Source organism: Pavona decussata, unplaced genomic scaffold (genome assembly GCF_977016875.1).
Source record: "Pavona decussata unplaced genomic scaffold, jaPavDecu1.1 SCAFFOLD_273, whole genome shotgun sequence".
NCBI lineage: Eukaryota > Metazoa > Cnidaria > Anthozoa > Scleractinia > Agariciidae > Pavona > Pavona decussata.
This window is the reverse complement of record NW_028145675.1, coordinates 1966801-1985638: the sequence shown is the minus strand read 5'-3', so window position 1 is coordinate 1985638 and position 18838 is coordinate 1966801. Positions and strand designations below refer to the sequence as shown.

At 38.9% G+C, this 18838-nt stretch overlaps 2 protein-coding genes across 13 annotated transcripts in view; both read right to left on the bottom strand.

Moving 5' to 3' along the window:
* The window catches only part of LOC146455539 (uncharacterized), a 362351-nt gene that overhangs the window by 36246 nt on the left and 307267 nt on the right, over window positions 1-18838 (bottom strand). The gene's annotated exons all lie outside the window — the stretch shown is intronic.
* LOC146455553 (histone deacetylase 4-like) overlaps window positions 3159-18838 on the bottom strand; it is a 38725-nt gene continuing 23045 nt past the window's right edge. The window contains exons 13-25 of the mRNA XM_085094182.1: window positions 12917-12975; window positions 12309-12361; window positions 11441-11494; window positions 11068-11121; window positions 10058-10113; window positions 9429-9516; window positions 8729-8848; window positions 8105-8162; window positions 7341-7499; window positions 6587-6720; window positions 5950-6034; window positions 4236-4377; window positions 3159-3477 (exon numbers count right to left, since the gene is read on the bottom strand). Of these exons, the coding sequence (XP_084950308.1) occupies window positions 3435-3477; window positions 4236-4377; window positions 5950-6034; window positions 6587-6720; window positions 7341-7499; window positions 8105-8162; window positions 8729-8848; window positions 9429-9516; window positions 10058-10113; window positions 11068-11121; window positions 11441-11494; window positions 12309-12361; window positions 12917-12975 (1105 nt within the window). The 3' untranslated portion in view covers window positions 3159-3434. The remainder of the gene's footprint in view (window positions 3478-4235; window positions 4378-5949; window positions 6035-6586; window positions 6721-7340; window positions 7500-8104; window positions 8163-8728; window positions 8849-9428; window positions 9517-10057; window positions 10114-11067; window positions 11122-11440; window positions 11495-12308; window positions 12362-12916; window positions 12976-18838) is intronic.

Here is an 18838-nt window from a genome sequence, read left to right as displayed (position 1 = left end):
TGAACTTACTAATTTTTATGTGATCTTTCTGGCGATGGGTTATTTCTTCATATGACACAATAGACCCTTGTCACTCGGCGGCGATGTTGAGTCTCAGGGGAGTAAAAAGCTTTGCTCGCACTGAATTCGCGTCTGGCCGAGGCTTGCCCAGCAAAAACAAAGCTTTTTATTTCCCCGAGACTCAACATAGCCGCCGAGTGATAAGGGTCCATTTGAACAATGTGTAAACTAGGGCCCAGTCCCTCTATGAACTTCAGAACGGGCAGCTGGGATGGAAGCTTGAAGTTTCCTAAAACTTTCTGGAACCCAGGTTTGATTTTGTGGGTTCAATAATAAATCTTCATCAAAGGGCCCGAGTACGAGAATCAGCTCGGGCACCACCGGGTCAGCCGCCCTGAGGACGACAAAATAAGACAATAAAAAGGAACGCACGCACATTAATAGAGGGAATTTATTACTTGACATTTTGATTCCGGCAAATTGAAAATACATTTGGTCGTGGCGCACGCCTTAAAGGCACAACGCGTCCACTTCTATCGATTTCACATCTCTACAAGAGTTTAGCCTGCATTGTTTACATAAGAACACACCTCAGTCCACACGCAATTAAGGCGAAGCTACAGAAACAAGCATTCAACAAGGTTTGTGACCTCTTTTGCGTCGCGATATACGTAAATGAAGGCACACTTTCGTTTTCATAAAATAAAATTGCTGCGACATCAGCACTATTCAGCCAAAAGGTATAAACTTCAATGTAAAATGTGAAAGCCTGTTTAATTTCTCAGTGAACATGATCCCTTTAGATACGCTTGTCTTCACTGAGATTACTACACAGGCTAAAAGTTGCTATTTAAAAATAAGAAATTAAAATGAAACTAAGTTTGTTCATAGGAAGTAAGAAACAGAAAACGTTCTTATTTAGTACATACCAAACCAGTGGAAAATGTTATTTTTTCGCGCGCACCGATTGGCGATAGCATTTTGTATTCAACTCCAGGCATTGTCCAGCATTTCCGCGCCAATTTGTCAGAAGTCACGTGACTCACTGGAGCTGGTTATCCCCCTGGTTTGGAACACAACTATTTCAATTAACGTTGTCGGAACGCCCATGCAACAAGACTACAAGGCGTTATTGTTAATTTGTTAACAAATTTACTTAACTAAGCTGTAGCTGAGCCGGTTGTTGGGCGAACAAACATTAAGCAGCAAAGCCAAAACTTTATACTCGCACGTGGTCACTACCGCCAGCTACGCAGGGTTAACATAACGAAAATGAAGCGCAAAGAAAAATGTTCCTGGTTCTTTAACCTACCCTACGACACTTAAAAGCGTCAAATTACAACCGCATTTCAAAAGAATTGCAGCTACCCATGCTACCTTTTGGTCTTGTCGCGTAAACTTGGGCCTTTACAATCCGACAACGTCAATTAAAATAAACAAGAATTCACCTCAGTACCGATGAGAAGTGGAAGATATTTACCTCGGTGCAAATATCAACTACCATCAAACACTACTTCGGTGAAAAATTGTTAAATGTAATTACACTTGCAGAACAGACGCGCAAAGGAAAGAAGATTTGAACAAGAGTAAGGCTAGCCTCTCAAGCAGTTGTTTTTAGGCGAGTTATGTTACTTCCTCCTCCAAGTCACCATTAGGTGTTCTTTTGTTGTCATAAATAATTCTTGTTGTGATTGAGACCAGGGTATACAGCGGAATGAACACATTAAGAGAAACTAACACACACTTATCGACTACAAAATCTGGGGTCAAGGCAGACTTCACTCATTTTCTTTTTCTTGCAATCCCAGGTATTTTACTGTTTTCTCGGAGCGGTTTGAAAGACCTGTATCGGTCCAGTCTTATCAAACTTTCAACCAAAAACAATGGAAAATTAAACGTGCCCCCTAACATCTACCAGAGCTTTAAAACCTTTTATTCCTTTCCCCATGATTCCTTACTCAAGACATTGAAACAGAAATCATGCCACCTCAAAATACTTCTCTTTAAAGCTATTTAAACACATGGTCATTCATGGCAAGTTGCAACCACATTTAATCATTTCAACCACATGCACAAAATAACACTCTCAAATGCACATAAAACCGAAAATCTGTGACTACACCAGTTTCGCATGAATCTCGATCAAGAGGACGCCTTCTGTCTCCTCCCCTATGCTAATTACTTGCAACAAACCATTGAACAGTTGCGTTGAATGATCTAGCCTTTGGTTTGAAACAAACCTACCTGTCTTTACATCACGATTAACTTAGTTCTCATATAACTAGTTTCTGAACATCGTCTATTTCAGGACAACCAAACCCGCTTCATAAAGAGGCCTGTTTACATCTCACAGAACTGATAAATGGCCCAGCGACCTTATTTTAGAACAACCATGTCGCCAAAGCGAGACAGCAAACCGCAATCAAGACGTAATGCCAATCCCCTCGCATAAAATGAATTTCACCTTGACCAAACCAAGCTCAAGAAAGTTTTAAAATCTCAGATAGCTCTCGACATTCAACACTCTATTGCCATGGCTTGCAGTCTCGACAATCTAAAAACTCAAAAGCTTCTTTTGTATATATATATATTCATATACGGCATTTACACAATACTGTTACACCCCTGTAATATATTTGCTACGCGGGGGAGCATTTTTTTATAAGCCATAATTTAAATGACAAAATTATTTAAGCAGCTGGGGTTTTTAAAAACTCAGCTACGCAGTAGACTTGTGTATATATGTACAAGTAATTACAAATACTGGAATATAATTTGATGAAATTGCACCCTAGAAACTCCTTGAAAGTTAGTCAATTGAACGCAAGATTTTAACCTACGACTTGATTATATAATGAATAGTGAAAATCTCTAAGCTAAGCTGTAATTATTTCAATAACTCTTGCATCCCTTACTTGTACGTTAGTTAAATTGCTTGAAAGATGGTTTAAAACCACTATTCTTTTATTCTACTACGACTACAATTTACAAAATGGAGCACCGACTGTGTGTAAGAACAATAAATGGCATTGGAAAGTGTTTTATGTTCTTAGATTTGCCCAGCGTTTTAAAAACACGAAAGTGAATGGATCAAGTTCAATTTGTGGACATTACTGTGAGGTCTGAGTGTAGGAGCCTTGAAAACAGAGGCTGAAACAAAGTAAAATACACCATCATATCTCTCTACACCACTCCTCAGTTTTGCTGCCCAGCTAATCAAACTTTGCTTCCGCTCACGTTTACAGGCTAACATCGCTTCTGCACGCTGCTTGCCACAAAACACCACAACAATGTGCGACATTGCTGTGGTGACGTATGATACTTTGCTTAAACCGCCATGACAAGTCTGTAAATTCCACTTGAGGATAAATGTTTTACACATAAAAGCAGAGTACCTAAGTGACATGTTTTTCTTCAAAACCATTCTGTAACTTTCATGTTTCTTCTTGATCTTCTTCCATGGCTACATCAGAATTTCTGAAAAAATCAAAATCAAAATGTTACATATATACAACGGGTTTTTCATGTAATATATCAAGCACGAGGAAGAGTGTTTCATCCCATTTCCAAACACGAGGAAGTGGTTGAAAAACGAGGCGCAGCCACATTATTAGGGAGTTTGAGAAGTATCAATAGCACACAAACAAACAGGAAAAATTATTGAGAATACAGTAATTTGCAAAATAATAAGGTAGTGTAGTTGTTTCAGTATTGAGTGCTTAATCAGCGTCCGAGCATGAGCCACATAGAATGCAGCTACCCTCTGCTGATGTGAAGTGAGCTCACTACAGTATTACCTACCAACCAAATGTGTTTGGCATCTAAACGTAATTGCCAGTATCAATTTATGTTCAGTGGTAAAAAAATAAAATTTCCTGTTGTTTGATTTGCTAGATACTCATTTATGTCTTTTTTGAATGTACTGTTCACATGTGAGAACAGTCATGGGCCAGTTAACAAACCGAAAGGAAATACTGTATTTGGCAAACAAGTGACAGAGAATCTACATGTAACAATCTGGGGCCGAAATCATGTAAGTCGGGCCCGCTTAGATTAGATCTCGGTAACTGTGGGCCAGTCTCTCTTTTTTGCTAAATTTTTGAACTTTTGAATAAACTTGAAACGTGAAAGTTGGATTCATGAGACCATAGATGCGTCCTAAGTAGTGTCTGAACACAAAACCCTTTTGCTCGGAAACAATCCTCAGGATTCATCTTCACTTATAAGTTCCTTACTTCTCTGTCTCCTTTACAACTCCCATGGACAGTGAAGCGAGTGCTGTTACTGTGTCTGCTTCCTCTTTTTCTCGCTGTTGTGCTTGTACTAATGATTGACAGATCTGGGTTGCTTCTCGTTTCACACTGTTCCAGTATCTACCTGTAAGTTCAGAGACAAACTCAGTGAGTATGCTGTGGGCCATGATGCTTCTCGTGCTCAACACAAACATAAAACACAGTCTCAGTTTCCAGATCGTAAAATAAATCGACTTTGACTCCTGATAGGAGCATTCGGAATTTCTTTTTTCCGAGTTTGCCTGTGTCATTACTGAATAATACATCATTCTCATTTGTTCACCAGGCTTAAAATATTACATATGTGGCATATGCCACATTGAATTTCCAATCCTAGCAGTATGCAGGATGTTTGTCCCATGAACCTAGTTTAATGGCCTTAGCTCTCACGAGTCTCCTGTAGCTCAGTGGTAGAGCATCCGAACTAGTAATCGGAAGGTCTTAGGTTCGACTCCTGATAGGAGCACTCTGATTTCCTTCTTTCCGAATTTGCCTGTGTCATTACTGAATAATACATCATTCTCATAAATCGACTCTCCTCACTGTCCTCCATATATTTCGTATGCTACTAGCTGGGAGAATTTGTCTAAAAATCAAGGCATTTCATCTTTGGTGATTATTTCCTTTATTCTCCTGACTTAAATGTTTAATCAAGCAGCGGCATTGTAAGGAAAAATTAGATATTGATCACCACTGGGGCTTACAGGGTTAATGGAGGAGACACTTAACAGTGTAATGACTGACAAACCTGTGACCCTCAGATTCCGGATTGAATTGGAATTTGGAAACGTTGGTTTTTGAGGAGAGAGGAAAACTTAAGTACCCAAAGAAACATCTCTCAAAGCAAGGGTGAGAACCAACAACAAACTGCAAGGCTGCTGCCTAACAGGAGCCTGGTAGCCTGAGACCCCCAAGAAAATGCTCTGGTGGCCTAAATTGTTTGCAGCAACACCTAGCACTTCACATGTTGGGTTACTAACGTCTCGGCTTTTGGCCTTGTGGGCTCCTTGACATTTTTCTAAGGCAACAGCCTTGAGTTGAGCCAACAACAACAACAACAACAACAACAACAACAATACTTTATTTACCCACGCTACATCTAGGAGTGATAAAAACTCGTTAAAACATGTGCGTGACACGAAAAGCATAAATCTTAAATCTATCTAAAAACCTGCTTCTTCAAGGACATTTAAAAGTAGAAATATCCTTGGCATTTCTAACATACGTAGGTAACGGATTCCAAAGTTTTGCGGCTAGAAATGAGAATGACTTATGGCGCCATTCTAGATTAAAATTGGGTAGCGTTAAAAGTGTCCCCGACAAAAAAAAAAACTTCTATGTACCTTGTTAATACATTTATATACCAAAAATACGGCCTAGAATTTTCCCACGTATGACTCTGAGTCCAGGAATCAAAACTGGGCCGCATTGGTGGGTGGCAAGAGCTCTCATCACTTTGTCATCCCTGTCCCCAATAGGAACCGAATAGCTTGTAATGTAGTAACTTGAACCTGGGCACTGGCTATAGTAAGGAAAACTCTTTCTGGATAGTCAAGCAGTGAAACACAAGAACCGCCTCTATCAAGCATCTTCCCATCCCCAAGCACATTCACATCCCTGATTTTACTAATTTAAACGCCTGTCATTTTCCCCATACCTTGGATTGTTATGGTTTTCTCAAGGACAGCCACTGCATTCCGATTAGGTGCACGCTTAATGCTCTCCTTAGGAAGATCTGGCACCTGCAAAACGTACTAAAATTTAACAACTATGCCACAGCTGCCTCCAGCCCCACTCCCCTATATAAGTTATATGGGTATGAGCAGTGAACAAATATGTCCATTTCTTTCCAAGTCATGTTGAAATGCTGAATGTAACAAAGAGTTTCCATATCATTAACTAAATTTGAAAAAATATTAAACTAAATTTGCATAAATATCACATTGTAAGTAAATGGAATGACTTACCAGGATATATTACACATGCCAAATCATTATCTGTTTTTGAGAGTAGACTTAAAATTTACTTGAATATTTATTGAATCAGCAGCCATCGAATTTTATCTAGTTTTAGAAATTTTAAAATATTTTTGTTTTATTTTAGTTAGGGAAATTGTTTTTATACAGGGCTAACCTCACGATTTCCCTATTCAGGATGTTTTTGTCTTTGTGTTGAAGCCTCCTGAATAAAATGTTATGTTATGTTATCTTATACTTTTCACAGCTTGCATACTTTTCATCCAAATTTGCAGGATCATGATCTTGCTAGAATACTGTGTTGAACATGTACTTCACCTTTTCTCCTAACAAGGCCTTTACACAAGCTTCTGCTGCATCACACAGCGATGGTAAACTGTATCCACCTTCTAGCGCCATCACTACACGTCCCCCAGCCACTTCCATCAGCTGCTTTGTCAGTTGCGCATAACCTGAAAAACACACCAGCAGGGAAATCCTCAAGTCTATACTTATGGCACTTGAAAGAGGATTGATTGAAATAATCACTTAATAATTTTGGCCTTGCACTATGTTTAAAACCACCATAAAAGCCACTGCTAAAGTCTTATCACAAATCACCTGTATAAACATCCCTATAACGTATGTGTCAATTCCAAGGCGATCATGTACCTCTCCCAAGCAAAATCACCTAGTAGTGCTGTGAGCTGCTTGATAGTAAACAGAGACAATGGATATTGATTCCCAATGGTGGAGTACAGGGAAACAGGTACCTTTGCCACGTAAAATACACAAATTCCATCTATGTCCAGAAACTTGTTCCCTACTTGAACTGGCTTCTAAACTAGCCTGCGAACACAGACGTATTTCCGGCTGTCGCTTCTCTCCGCCGATGGAATCTCGTGTGTTGGTTCTGCGATTTTATGAGCTTAACTGTGATTGGCTTAGAATTTCTGCATCACGGAAATTGTTTTGCAGCTTGGGTTTGCAGACGTTATCTTTCGGCGGAGAGAAGCAACAGCCAGAAATACGTCTGTGTTTGCAGGTTACTACTAAACAGGCTAAGCTGTGAATTTGACAAACAAGTATTTACATGCTGCTGTGACTCTGTACCCGCCCAAGGCAGGGGAGTGTCCCGCCGCTGCATCAAACCCTGCTGACACTAGGATGACGTCTGGTTGAAATTCCTTCGCTATCGGAATAACTATAGAACGGAACGCTGCAAAGTACTCAGGATCACCATATAGAGGATCTGTTGGGTAGAAAATTTAACGAAAAGCTTTTTGTCAAAACGTCTAGGTTCAATGTGTTGCCTTAAGGTATGGCTTCCTGCTGCCATTTGCTCTCCAATGTGATGGAAACAGAAGTATCAATTTCTTGCAATAACTTGAGAAGATTTACTGAGCAATAAAGCACTTTGAAGTGCCACTTATCACTTGCATGGTGCATACAACATTTCATCATGGCATGGCTTTCATAAGCCAATGTAGATAAAAGAATGATATTGTGTCACCGATTATAATGATGATAGATGATCCAGTTACACAATGAAATTCAGTCTTCAGTTACCATTACATTGTTTAAGCCTGCTGTGTTTGTGTTCTATACAAAGTCTACCATGTGTCCACTCTGTTGTGATTTTTGTTGCTTGATATATGCCACACCAATTCATTTTTCCAAGTACACTGTAGCTTTTCAGAGCAAATAGCATCTCTTTTAGTACAAATTTTAAGAATTTAAGTCACTGAATACATGCATTGTTAGAACAAACATTTCACACCATATAATTTTATTTGGCTCAGCCAGAAAACTGCCCTTTCTTCAGGTTGTCTGAAACAGAGCAGTGGTGTGGCTTACCTAATCCTCCCATAAAGGCAATGTTCACATTGTAGCCCACTCCTATTCCGGCACCACACTAAAACAAAAACAGAAAAGAAATATTTTTACTGTTTGGACGGTCAGCGTTCATGATAAAACTGTTAGAACATAATTTTATCTGGCCTAAAAAGGTATAAAAATACTAAATTTTTGGCAGCCCTTTGGCTGCCTTTGTCAGAGTAAAATAACTGATGAAGAAACCAGAAGGGCTGAAGGTCATCAGAAATTCTTTATGGGGGTGAGGGGGTCTTACAAGACAAAATTTTAGAAGCAAAGTATGAAGCTAAATTGGAATTTCCGAGGGGAAGGGAAGTGCAAAACAAAAAACCTTCCACGGAGGAATATGGATATTTTCTGGAGCTGCACATTGCTACAGACAAGGAAAGACAAGAGAAGAAATCATACAATATCTTTATGGGGGGGAGGGGGTCTTACAAGACAAAATTTTAGAAGCAAAGTATGAAGCTAAATTGGAATTTCCGAGGGGAAGGGAAGTGCAAAACAATAAAACCTTCCACGGGGGAATATGGATATTTTCTGGAGCTGCACATTGCTACAGACAAGGAAAGACAAGAGAAGAAATCATACAATATCTATAAATACCTCTTCTGACTTCCCTGTACCAGGGAAGAATGTTCCATCATCATGCCGGTGAATTGAAATGTGCATCACGTGAGGATCATCATAAAACATCTGTTGAGTGCCGTTACCATGGTGAATGTCCTGTGATGAGATTTAAACACCAACATGTCAAGCAGGATATTAACAATAATTATTATGGTAATACTGAGGTAACAGGAGTGAGCGTTGTGCTTTGACAGCTGTAAAGCAACACAATTCTTCAAAACTACGGTGTTCCTAGCATGTACATAGTTACAGACGACGTGACAAGCCTAAACCTTTGCTGTTAAAAATTCAAGTTGTTGAATTTCTCGCAACCTTTTTACTACAGTGCAACAAGAACACAGCTTTTAACAAGTACTGGTAACTGTTCCAAACTGAGCAGGATGCTCAGGTATCAGACCTTGTACTAAGATACTGAATCAGGCATTGACACTATTCCGCAAACAATTTTCGCATGTACCCAGGTACTTCATTTCCAAATCTCTGCGCTGCACTGTCATTTTACCAAAAAACTACAAAGGTTGTGACAATGTTCTGGACAACAAATGCAAAACACAGTTTCATGTTCTCGGGAAACTGATACCAAAAAATGCCTTTGCTGAACTCCAGGAACCAGCACTAATTAATCCATATCAGAGAGGTTTAAGTTACAGGGAGTTAGCAATATAAGGGTACGTACCCAGTCAACTATAAGAACTCTTTCTACAGACAGCTTTAGTCTTAAAAGCCTTGCTGCAATTGCGACACTGTTAAAATAACAAAAGCCCCTGCAAATTGAAAAAAAAAACAACAACAACAAAACATTATTACAGATGGGTGGGTCATAAGCAAGCTATTATTTTGAAGAAATGCTAATGTCTGAAGACAGACAGAGCTGAGTGTCAGCATTATAGAGGTGTAAGCAGGGCTCATAAGGACTGATTCTTTTAGCCCAAGTGAACAGTTCAAACTTAAGTGCCCATACTTAGAAAGTGTCTTTGAAGAGACACTTGACAGGTTTCCGCATCATTAATCCTTTAAGCCCTAACAGTAATCAGCATCAAATTTCTCCTTGTAAAATCAATGCTTTTTTCAGCCCCTGAGGTCATGAGAATTAAGGATATGATCACCCAAGGTAAATTTTCTTAATCTTTTAATAACTCCTACCCAGTTCTTATATAAGAAAAGTATGGGGACAAGATAGGAGAATTTGTTCTTTTATATTAGGGGTTAAAGGGCTAAAGGGAAGAGAGACAACATAGTTTTCAAACTTCTCTCACATTAAACTGCAAAATTATGAATGACTGAACTTTCCCCAGTCAAACCTACATTGCCTGATGTGCCTCAGCATGATGTCCAGGAGGTCTTACCAATGCCAAACCATTCTGACAACAAAAAACAACAACAACTATGTTATGGTTAAAGGAAATCAATAAAAAATAAATAAATGGGAATTTCAGAGGCTTCCACAGAGTGGCTCTTTCATGCACTGTTTCCAGGTCGAATTGAAATTTGGAAACTGAAATATCAGGAGAAACACCCTTGGGGCAGGGACGACAACAACAAACTCAACCCACATATGACGTCATGCAACACCGGGAATGGAACCCAAGCCATACTGGTGAGTGCCAAGTGCTCTCACCACTGTGCCATCCCTGCTCCCAAACAATGCAATTTTTTCAGAGTTCCGGGGCAACTATAGCAATAGCAAAGAAAACAAAACATAACTAACTAAGAGAAAGTTAAAGTGCTAACTAACAAAAAATAGTAACAATTTTACTGTATTATCAATTCAAGGGGCAGTGTCAGTTATTTTCAGTGTGACAATGAATAAGCAAAAAATGGATTTGCTTCAATGGAATCGTCAAAATAATGGTTCAGTTTTGTTAACAATGACCCTTCTAGTGCACAGAAACTACTGTTAATTATGTTTGGCTGCAGATGCCTAGGATGGAAGCGGATTGCAACTTGAAAAAATTGACCAATTTTTTCAAGTTCTTCCTGTGTATTGTAGAGAAGTCGCTAAAAACTGATTACAGTTTTCTCTTCCAAGGAGAAAAACCTTAATATTTCTTCCTTGAGTTGTAAGACCGATTTCATGTTATAAAACAGGTCCTTTGTTAAAAATTGGAGCAGTTTTGACCAAAATACAGCAACATCACCATTACAGTGTCCCTTTAAGTTACCCAGTTATTCAAGGATGACTGGTTGGCTTGCTGAACGACTTGTCAGTATTTTTCTACTACAATTAACATCACTGTCATGTTTATAAATGTTGCTAAAGTCATGTGAAATCAATCAGAAAGAGTAACATGACAATAATGTGCAGCTGGTCCAACCTTAAGTTCTCCAGAGGCAACCTTGAAGGCTAATTCCACAACACATCCCACAGCCTTAAAACAAACATAAACAGATTATTACTCAATTGTATTACACAAGCATAACTAGTTTTGCAATCCAAAGAGCTAGACCAAGTAAAGGGTACAAACAAGTCACTGAAAGAGCAACAAAGGAATTCAACTTGATATCGAGGTGCAGAGGACCGGACAACTGAAATGAATTAAACATGATTATTGAATTTCCTTTGATTGTGTCCTGTCAGACTCATTGTCAAGTGGAATTTTAGTATATTGAAAGGAAAAGGAACCTATTACGAATAGCAATAAACAAATAATTATTAATGCCATAGCTCTGTTTAATTTGATTTCTCACCATCCTAGCTGCATTTGCACTGTGCATTTCATTCCATATTGTGTCCCCATCAACCTGCAGTAATAAATACAGATCATAAAAACAATGGATATAATTCAAGAATTATTTTCTCAGGTGCTAATGAGGGTTAAATAATGCTCAATTGATGAACTTGGTGTACATGACTGCAATGGTCTTTTGTTTTTTTTATTCTTTCATCCACGGTTCAAATAATTGAATTTCATGTATTTCACTACCATCTCTTTACTTCTATGGGTATAGTACAAATTAAAAAAATGACCAGCTCCCAGTTGGCTTTATTTCATAAAGTAATCACTTCATTCTCTTTGTATATTCTACTCCCTTATTTATATCTTCTTCTTGTCTTACTCTGCCTGCCTCGATTAGCTTTCGCTACCCCCGGTCCAGTGTATTTAGTAAAAGAAGTTGCATTTCTCTGTATTTATACATTTAATGTATTTATAAATTTTATGTACACTTAATAATGAAATAATAATAGAGAGTGTAGATTTGTTGTTGATTTTGTTTTGTTTGTTAGCTCAGTTGGAAGAATGCTGCACTGATATCACAGAAGTCACCAGTTCAAACGCCATTCAAGCCTGATTTTTTCAGGCTTTCTTTTCGCAGCTGCTTACCAGTGAGTTCCGTACATAACTGCACTGGTCTTTCACTGATTACTTCTTTCATCTGAAGTTCAAATATTGGAAATTCATGTATTTCACTTTCAATACTTTTAACCCCCTCACAAAAAGAGGGTAAGTCACTGTATCCATTTTTTTCTCTTTGTTTTGCTAACTTTACAAAAAAACTAGCAAAGAAGGTAGTTACACTGTACCCTAACTCAACAAGGAACTGTTCTTTTACTCACCCCTAGGCCTCCACAAGGAAGAGAGTCAAAACACCTTAGCATGGTGGTAGTTCCTACAAAGAAGGATTAAACAACAGCAGCAGACGTAAGCCAGAAACAATTAACAACAATATTTTTCATTAGGAAGTTCCAAGGGGAATGTTTCTGGTAAAATATTTCAGAAGATTAAGTCCATTACAAATTACTTTTCAAAAAAGTTGTATGTACACCTGGACACCCTTCTGACTAAGAACTTGCTACACAGTTAGAGTTTCTTTCAACACACAAATAACGAGAGAGTGTGGCTAAGTTTTAAGTAGTTTTCTACCAATACCTTTTGGACCCCCCGCCCCTCCTCCTTTTTTTCCCCTTCCAGCTGCAAACCACTTCATAACCCCTCATAAACCTCACTGATCATCAAGAAACTGGAAGAATAATTGAAGTAGTGTATGGAAAAAGGCCCCAAGTGACTCTTGAGGTCACGTTTTTAAAAATTCTTCCCCTTCCTACAAGGAAACATAAGGTAATTTGGAATGAGAATCTAGCAGTTTATCAGAAGTCACATAGGGCTATTCTCCAGGGCTGCACCCCTTCGGCTGGTGTCCCCATTTAGCCTTTATTCCACTCACCATCTTCATTCTTTGTTCTACACTGCGTGCTTCCACCAAACAACATGGTATGCTGTTCACTGCAAACAGAAATCACAAAATGGTTCTTTGTTCTTCAACAAGGGACAATGAGGGACCGGTCATTTATTAGAGGGGGGGGGGGGGGGGGTGGGCTGGTGCAAATGGGGTGGGGGTCATACCTCTTTGTGAACCTGAAAATGGGGGGCTGCATAAAATTGTGCAACCATTTCTGAGGGGCCATGTATTTTTGTGCATTCCAAATTCTGTTACACAAAAAAGAAACAACACTGAAGAAATCAACAACACATCAAATATTATTTATTATCAAAATGATGGCATAACATACCAACATAACATGGTGTGTAGCAGTCCTTTCACATTGGAAAAATAAACTTCATGTATTACTCAGTATCACTGTCCTCTGATTCACTCTCCTCTGATTCACTGTTTGAAGAGCTGATAGAGGGCAAGCACTCTTTAATTAATTAGTGTACAAGCTTGATCACTTATAAGCCCACTTTCCATCATTTGCTTTAGCCAGTAAACTTGTGTCCCTTTTAAGGATATTAGAGCAGCCACATTTACATCCTTAACTGGAATCTCACCATCAGACAGTAGTTTGGAGATAAGACCAAAATTCTCTTCTTCTCGTCTAGATTTTTTTCTTCTGTGCCTTTCTCTTATTTTCTTTTTTTGAACGCTTTTTTGATTTAAACTTCAAAATGTGTCCACGAAACATATCCTTACATTTGTTCTCTGCATCCTGTAGATGTTGAATGTTTTGGATAATTTTTTTCCTGAGCACTGTCAGCACTGTTATCCTTTCCTCGTCAAAATCTCTTTGGCTTCCCTTCCCAACTTTAAGTTTGCCAGATTTAGAATAGAGGCTGTTCATGTGATCTTTGATATCTTGCTCTTCCTTCTCAACTTCCTCTTGTACTTTAACTAGCTTTTGTATATTTCCTCTTAGAATCAATTGGTCTGATGGTATGAGAACATATTGCTCGTCAAAAAACTTTCCCTCAGCGCCAGGATTTCTGTTGCTCAATATGGAGTCAACAGTTGCGGAAATCCTTGAAACATGTTGATGGCTTTCATATTGGCGTCTTCCTTCGCAGTGAAATAGCTTCACGAATTCACGAGCATCTTTACACTTGCTATAACATGCCTCGTAGAATTTGGGCAGCACTTCATTCATGAACTTTGCTCTGTCCGTTTTTGGGTTTGGTATCCAGTCATATTTGGTTTGCTCCCAAGGACGCGTGTTTTTGTTACTTGGCCTTTGAAATTCAATCCCCCCAAAACTCAATGTTTGATGACTTGTAGAGGGAACTGTTGCTACACTGGATTTTTCTTTATTTGCATCACATTCCTGTGCTTTTTCTGTTAAATATACCTTTCTCTTTCTTAAAAAACGTTTCACCTCAACCTTGGACATACCTGAGAGGCAAATATTAAATGAATGTAAATTAAACTTCATGATACCACGTATGGCCACCACGTATCCTTATACTTTCAAAGTTCAAACAACAAAAAAGCGTCTATTTACCTATTTCTTTCAGGTCACTTTCATCAACATCTTGAAGATGATCTAATTTTTTGACCCCTTCCCTGCAAAGGCCCTCTTGGAAATGCTGTAAATCGGCAAATTCTAGGAATCCTTGCAACGAGTGTTCATTAGCCGGCGTTTCATCCGCCATTGTGGATTTACACAAGAATCCCAGGAGTACTGGGAACAAAAGTTCCAGTCCTTCAGTGGTTCAAAGCATGGAATTATAAAACATGGCGGATATCGAGATCAACGACAACAAGTCAGAGAAGGATGGACGTTGTGAACAGGAATTCAAGTTTATATCAACTGGACAAGAGTGCAGCTTTTCGTTCTCTGAATTAAGAAGCAAAGCAAGATTCGAGTCTTGTGTAGGAAAACACCTTCGCAGTTCGCTCCAAACGTGTAAAGTGGGAAACAACTTGGACAAGCTAGAGGGATTCCTTAAATGTACTAATAGCAAGTTACTAGGCAAGATATTGAATGGCTTGATTTACATCTTAAATCACCTGCTTGCAGAAAGTAAGCATTCCAGCAAAGCAATTGGTTTCATTTCCTTCGAAGATGCTTATGGGCTTTATTGTGGCTTCTTTGATAGTTCTCCTGAAGAAGCTTCCTTCCGTGATCATTTACTTCATAGAGATCATGGCTTGTGCGTTATTGTAACTGAAGTGTTTGGAAAACGTTACATTTTATTGAAGAATGAAGAGGTTAGTATTCAGGCCTTTCTTAGAGCTCGAAAAACTTTCAGAAGAAAATGCAATGAGTCGTTTGAGTGGTCAACGATTTCCTCTTGACTCTGAATTGCTAAACAAGATATTGAACTCAATGGACACAATATGATCGCATGGCACTAAAAGCAGTTATATTTGATCTTCATTCAAGATCTCAAACATATGAACTGGGAATCAAGCTAGACAGGGCAGTCAATTTTCTTTCCAAAGTTTTGACTGTAGCAGATGAAAGCGAGAATGCATTAAAGGCAGCTGAAGACATTATGAAGCTCAGAACACGTGAGAGAATTGAAAATGTAGAAAAAAAATTCAGAACTTTGATACGAAATTAGATAAATCATTACTTTCAGAAATGCGGAAGTGCGAACTTGATGGTGAAAAAGATGCCTTAACAAAAAGGTTGGGTAAGTTAAAAGACTTAGAAAAAAATGAAAGCGCTTCTTCTCAGAGGAAAGCACAGCAAAGAAAGCGCAAAATTGCTCAAGATCTTGTAGCTACAAATAGACTAAAAAAGAGAAAGTTAGGGGCAGGAGCACCACAACTGCTGGATTCAGAAGACGAAACCTTCATAGCCAAGGCAATTTCAACAAAGAGTACCTGCCATGAAAGACGGCATGAAACTACGCTATATACCAACAACAGAGTAAAGAAAAGAGACTTCCTTTCTCTCGCCAACTATTCGTTCATGAAACGTGGTAAAAAGCTTATAAAATCAGCAACCACAGTAGCGAATCGAGGAAATCCCAAAAATGTGAGGTCTACTGCTGCCAAGTCACATGTTGGAAACTGGCTCTGGTGTACCAAGAAACCCCCGAAAACAGAAGACCATGACACAGTGAGCACACATCACCAGCGTGCTCATGTTTTGAATGCCAAGCTTACAATGTTTTCTGAAAGTCAGAAAGAGCATAGTCTTGTCGTCATCTTTACGGCCTGGTACAGATGTGGGAGCAAGAAATACGAAAGCTGGTATAATATATGATGTCTGTGATCCCGATGACCAGAAGAAACTGCCGCAACACGATTTTAACAATCCTGAAGTAAATCAGACTCCTGCATCATTTCGATTGATTAAGCAGCATATTGAAATTATCCAAGAAAAAGATGAATTAATAAGCGACCAAGATCAAAGCCTGGTCATCATTTGTCCAAAATACTTCATTGGGAGTGGTGGTAGCGTGTGGGCCTCAGATTACATGCGCTTAAGTTATGAAGTTCCCCAACTCTTTCAGGAGAATCCACAGAACACTAGTTTTAGCATTGAGTTGCAAAGGCTAGCTATTCGTTCCCATGATGTCGTATATTATTTTGCTGATCTGACAATGGAAGAAGATGTTATGCGCGTTACAACTGAAACAGGTTGTAAGTACTTCTGCTACGAGCAGGAGAAGCTTATTTGGTTTCAAAATCAAATCAGCGATATCACAATCCAGTACAAAGAGGCTGTTCATTTGGAATCTGAACAAGAAATAGGAAGTGAACTACTGGAAACGCTCTCGGGCCTTCGGAAAAAGGCAGAATCGGTTCAAACACAAATGTTAACGCAGATTCGACAGGGAAAGTTATGGGATGTAACCAAGGATATCTTAAATGATTGTCAACAATACCTCAATGATTTAGACCACCTGAGATGTCCCAAGTTCTGCTGCAACATTCCCAAAACCACTAATGCAGGCCCTGGAGTCGGTGTAACCAACATTGAAGTGCGTTTTAGGGATGTTGAAATTGCAAGAATACAATCATCTGAGCGCGTTAATAGAATTCACCGCGCTCCAGGGGACTCTGCACAAAACGAGGCTGAGAGAACAAACGCATCAATAGGTGATGCCCTAGTAGATGGAACAGCATTAAAGTGGGAGTATTTCAAGCCCTTTGATGGCCTCACAGATGAAGAAATAAAGAAACTATCTGCTTCGGAAGTAAAAGGAAGAGAGGCAATTTGTATGGAAAAGAATGCTTGGGAAGTGGCAAGAGAGGTGGCAGCCGTGGTTGACGATGAAACTGGTCCTACTAAAGACTACTTAAAGTGCTATACAACTACAGCATCAAATTGTCAGTTCTTTTTCAACAAATCGTATCTTATGAAGTATACAAATGCTAAAACAGATGCTGCAAAACATTCTGTTCCTGGATACCACTACTTTAAAGTGCCACTACGATCAAAATTTTGCATCCCTTTTTTTCTTCAGCTTTGGAAAGTAGAAGTGATAAATACTAACCACGCCAAATTTTACATCGAAATTCCAACCGGAAGACCAGTTATTTTAAACGCGAAGTTCAGCTTCGCTGTGCCGCCATTACTCGAACGACAAATGGCCGTGAACTACATAGAGAGCTGGATCTAGTTGCACCGACAGCAATATGACGTCATACGCGCACAACAACATGGCCTGCTTTGGAATGTTCGATCTCGCTGAAAGAAGCCACTTCTCTTTATTTTAGTGGCTCAAGGGCCGTCATGTATTGTGGGCAACCGAAAGAAACCTAATGGTGGTTGTTTGAACATTTATGGTTCTGAAATACGTCAAAAGGGGGTAATTTCTTCGGACAAATCGTCTTTTTGTACATCGCACCGAAGTACCAAAGTCTGTAAAGTCATATCCTCTCGACGACTTCGACAGCTGCTTCGAGGGAAACTCAAACGCAAGGACTGCCATGCAATGCTACTGCCTCGATGCTTACTTTTCCAGGGTAAAGCGAGGGAATAGGCCAAGGTAACTAATCGGAAATGAACTGTTTTCGTGAATGCGTGCAATGAAAGCAAGTGGCGCGGAGTGGTGGTGTGTATGTTTTGTTTATAGCTCATTGTAATGCTTTGTTGTCCAGTGTTCATTACGTCTACTTCCTGTAAGTGTCATGCTTTGGTTAAATGAAAGTGCATAGATACTCCATTTTATTCAAATAATAATAATAATAATTGCTTGTGGTATAATAAATATTGACAATCAACTGCCTCGAGTTTTTCGAATGCTCTCTTCGTACAAAGCACCCAACACATTTCTGAAAGACTCAGTGTATGCCGACTGTAGAATACACAGTAAGGCGAGATTTTCGATCTGTATTAAATGAGCAATTGTAATTAAACTGATTGTGACATTGACATGAAAAATTAATCTCTATATATTGAAACAATCACATGATATGTGAAAGTACAGGTCAGAAGAAATTTGCAGGCAACTTTCCAGCTGATGTGGACCTGCTGACACTCCAACTTGCAAAATTCTCTAATGTAGCTATTACTGACTACTGTGAGTCAAGAAGGTCTTGTAGCAATCCTATTTGGTCTGTGTTATTAACTAATTATAATACTATTATTGAGCAATTTTTTTTAAATATCACTTGTAAATATGCTTTGACTGCACCTTTGTGCAGACTTGCAGTGAATATTATGCTGAAAGTTATCTTGTGGGACAAGTCAAGATAATATCTACAATTTAAACCATATTAGTTTGTACTAAAGAGAACAAATGAACCAAACTGACAAAATTATGAGACAGTAGTTTGTCCAATACCCTATTCTAAAGAGTGTGGAAAACTACCAGTGCTTGGTAAATTTCATCTTTGTGTTTGAATTATTAATTTTGTATTTGTGCCTTCTTTTGTTTTCTTGGCAAAGTCTGTTATATGGACAGCCAATTT